The sequence below is a fragment of the Alligator sinensis genome, unplaced genomic scaffold (assembly GCF_000455745.1).
Source record: "Alligator sinensis unplaced genomic scaffold, ASM45574v1 scaffold46_1, whole genome shotgun sequence".
NCBI lineage: Eukaryota > Metazoa > Chordata > Crocodylia > Alligatoridae > Alligator > Alligator sinensis.
Window position 1 is genome coordinate 3,273,077 of NW_005841907.1, and position 3,984 is coordinate 3,277,060.

Sequence of the window (3,984 nt, forward strand, 5' to 3'; positions counted from 1 at the left end):
GAGGGCAGCAGCGGCGGCGACTCTCCTGCGCGCCGCCCCACAATGCACCGCGCGCCGATCCTCGCTGTGGCCGGAAAGACCCGAAGCAGATCGGGGCTGCGCTCCGAGGCAAGGCGCTTGGGGGAGGGGGAGGGGCAGCGGCGCGGCCACTCCAGCGCATGCGCGGAGCCGGGCCTCGGGGAATACCGGTGGCAGGACCAGCCCGGGCCAGTTTTGCGCATGCGCGCCGCTCGGCCTCGCGGAACGCTGATGGGGAGACCTGCGACCGCCCCAACGCATGCGCGCCGCCCGGCCTCGGGGGACGCCGGGAGAGGGAGAACTGAGGCCACCTTGGCACATGCGCACAACCCGGGCTCGGGGAACGCCGATGGAAGAGCCGAGGCCACTTTTGCTCATGCGCACAACCCCTACTAGGGGAAGCCGGTGGTGGGGAGAACTGCGGCCACCCCAGCGCATGCGCACAGTTCAGGTTCGCGAAACGCTAATAGTAGGGAGCCCTACGGTAACTGCGCATGCGTGTAGCCCAGCCAGAGCGGGATAATGGTGTATGGGAGAGCGGACGCTATCCCTGCGCATGCGCCCAGCTCGCCTCCCGCCCAGGTTGGAGCTCATCACTTAGGCTGGGCTCTTGCTTTCGGGTGTCAGCGGTGAAGAGCATGTTGGGTTTCCTAGCAGTCGGAATGTGCTTAGGTCCACTGTAGACCAGGCCTGGAGTTGTCACCCTACGTGAATATTTAGGCAAATGATGGGTGAACCCATTGTTCCCCACTGCCAGGTGGGAATAGCAGGGCCTGAGCCTGCAAGCACTGAGCATGGCGAGCTGCCAGGTCCCTGGAGTGGGACTTGTTCCACAATGCCATGCGACAACTAGTCATCCTGCCCCAATAAGTGATTGTTGTTGTTGTTAAAGCTGGCTGAGGTTTCTGACTTTCAAAAGCCTCAGAAAAAGTCCCCATCCTTTATTGTGCCTTCTCCCAAACCTGCTGAGGTTCTTGCTGGCTTTCTCACTGCACCTGTTTTTGCTACACACTGCCATCTGTGGCTCCACCAAGCCCTAAGACCTCATGGTCAGCCTCCTCCTGGTTCTGCTCAAGCTGGGCAGCTACAAGACCGGGGGGGGGGGGTCTGTCTGGGAAGATCCCAAGCAAATTTGGAGCTGTCTTCCCATTGCTCCTCCAGTCACATCTCCGGCAAAGTTTTACTGGTTGGTGCCCACAGGCGGCCTTGACTCATTCGCAGGGCAGCGAGTGCCAGCCGGTTGCTCTGCTCAGTGTCCCTTTCCGGATCCCTTGTTTTGGACTTGTGTCCCTCGCTCCCATTCTTGTTTTATTTTTATTTTTCCCAAGCAATCAGTCGTTGCATTCTCAGTGGCCTCCGTTTTAAAGCAATGCTAACATGACTGGAAGGGGGCTAAAGACCCTGCCAGTCTACCCAGCAGCCAGTGGTGCATTTCCAATTGGGTGGGTGGCCTTCATTGGACCAGGTAAATGAGGTCATAAGGGCTATATAAAGGAAGGACTGCCCAGGAGGAGGGGTAGTAGCCATGATGAAAACTCATAGAGAGAAGCTGGACCATCTGAAGCTCTCTCTTTCTCTTGAAACTCATGATCAATGAGCTGTTTGCCTCCAGAGGGAATCTCCACCTGCCTCTGGATGATACTTGTAAGTAAGCTACCTGAGATCTAACTAGCTATATAGCTTGCAGTAACTCAGATGCATGATCAAAGGCTACCATGCCACTGTTTACTCTAAGGAATTTTTTTGATATTGCTCTACCCAAACCTACTAGTAGCCAATAAAGTTCTCCTTTGTACCTAGTGTGGGAGACTTATTGGGAGAGGGTCTAGATTATGCCTTGGGGTCCTCTTGGTTCGGCTAAGTAAGGGAGACCACTATTTGTGCTTCAGACTGAGGGAAGACCTCAAGTTCTTGCAGGGGGTCAGGTACGCTCCAGGACTACTAGGCCTGTGTTTCCCAGAGGGTGCAGGTCCCAGATCAGTTCAGACTCTGGGTGGTGGCAGCATTACCCGCCAGGCTTGTGGGTGTGCTCCAGGAAGAGGGTTGGTGGGACGTGAGGTGCCCCCAGGGAGGCACTCAGAGCTTGGCAGGTGGACAGGTGCAGTGAGGTGGGTGGCTCAGTGCAGGACTACCCCCTACTGGCCCGCCCCACGCTGAATGCAACAAATAGACATGCGTCACACAGCAGCAGAGAGTGGATGCTGAAAGGGAGAGTGAGCTGGGTATGGCCATTGTTTTTTCCACTGTTCGTCTCCCACTTGCAGCCTCCAGCCTGTAAGTTCTAGGAAGTTTTGATTCAGAGGCTGTACCCCTCAGTGTTCAATAGCTGCCGACGTACCATTCCACCAAGAATTTGTCCAACTAGGGTCACCATACGTCCAAGAGTTTTCTTGAATACGTCCTCTTTTATGGCCCCCGGTCCTGGGTCTGGGTGGGTTTTTAAAATAAGAGAAAATCTCCGGGTCTTTTGCTGTTCCCTCTGCTCTCCTCAGCTGGCTGCTTGGGACTGGGAGCAGCGGGCAAAGTGATTGTCTGTTGGGGGTCATGTGCTCCCTGCATGGGCTCCGGCAAGCCAGGTAAAGAGACACTGTGTGTGACATGTGCTGCTTGGGCAGCAGGGATGGGGGTCTGTGGGTCAAGAGTGAGGGGCACTAGCAGGACTAGGGGCAGGGGCCTGTGGGTTGGGAGTGGGGAGCGGCTGGCAGTGCTGGGTGGGGCAGGGGCTTAGGAGTGAAGAGCAGAGGCAGGGCATGGGCATATCACTGCCACCCCACAATCATATGCCCCTCCCTCCTATCATCCCCCCTCCCAGGTGTCCTCTCTTTGGAAATATGGTAACTCTACCTGTTTTTTCATTTGGTGAAACTGTCAGCTTCTACATTATCTTGCCACAGTGAGTTCCACACTTGAATTATGCTATGTGAAAAAGAGTTTTATATCCTTCTTTTTCAGTTATTTCTAAGTACATATTTTCCCTAGAGCGGTTACTGCAGTCAGTGGTTAAGAAAGGCAGCTCCAGAGAACAATGTGAGCCTGTGTTTAAAATGCTATGCAATCAGTGCTTGTTCACTTCCATGGCTAGTGGTTCTGAACCCAGCCTTGATCCTGAAGTTCAGTTCACAAGATCTGCATCCTCTTAGAATCCTATTGGCATCATCCACAATTTGCCACATGAGCACTGGGCTCTACCTTCATGTAGCCAAGCAGAAGTCTGGGGTTATGATTTGCGCTTATTTTGACCTGGAGGTAAACTGAATTCACTTTCATTTGTTACTGATACCTTTGTCAGGCAACAGATAAATGTCATTTACATAAGGTTTGACTCTCTCTCTCTTGTCCCCGACACCATCCCCCACAACTCTTCCACTTCCTTGTCTGGGTATGTCACATTTGAATTTGGACACTTCACCTTGCAATAAAATTTGGACCTGTTTGTGTTGTGCTGGGCCACTGAGGTGGTACTTTGCAGACAGCTGGTCCTACATGTGTAGCCACATGAGGGACCTGAGGAAGGTGGTTTTAATTGGTGTTTTTTGTTGCTGATAGGTATTTCATGCTTGGCCTCTGGGAGGGACACTCACCTTTGCACTTGCATCATTTGTTTTAATATTTGTATACAGGAGACCCTTGCCATTCGCGGAGTTGTAGAGATCCCTGCGAATGGGGAAATCCATAAATACTGTACTGCGTCATCTGCATTGAAAACTTGTTCGATTTTGTGGGGGATAATCCTGCACTGCCTCATGATCTGCTGATGCCGATTTTCCCCCATCAACTTCTCAACAAATCTGAGATTAGTGAGGGTTTCCTGTAATAACATTTTAAAAAGTCAAATCTCTCTCGAAAGTGAAAGACTCACTTTCAAGGAAGAGGATGGAGAGAAAAGTGGTGGTTAGGCTATGTATGGGTCTATGAGAGAGGAGGCCCGAGTTCTACTTCCAGTTCTGCTACTTGTTCACTCATGAG

At 52.6% G+C, this 3,984-nt stretch overlaps 1 protein-coding gene across 1 annotated transcript in view; it reads right to left on the reverse strand.

Moving 5' to 3' along the window:
* The window catches only part of ARGLU1 (arginine and glutamate rich 1), a 15,689-nt gene extending 11,997 nt beyond the window's left edge, over positions 1 to 3,692 (reverse strand). Inside the window, exon 1 of the mRNA XM_006018609.3 lies at positions 3,600 to 3,692. Coding sequence (XP_006018671.1) covers positions 3,600 to 3,692 — 93 coding nt within the window. The remainder of the gene's footprint in view (positions 1 to 3,599) is intronic.
* Positions 3,693 to 3,984: the final 292 nt, after the last annotated feature.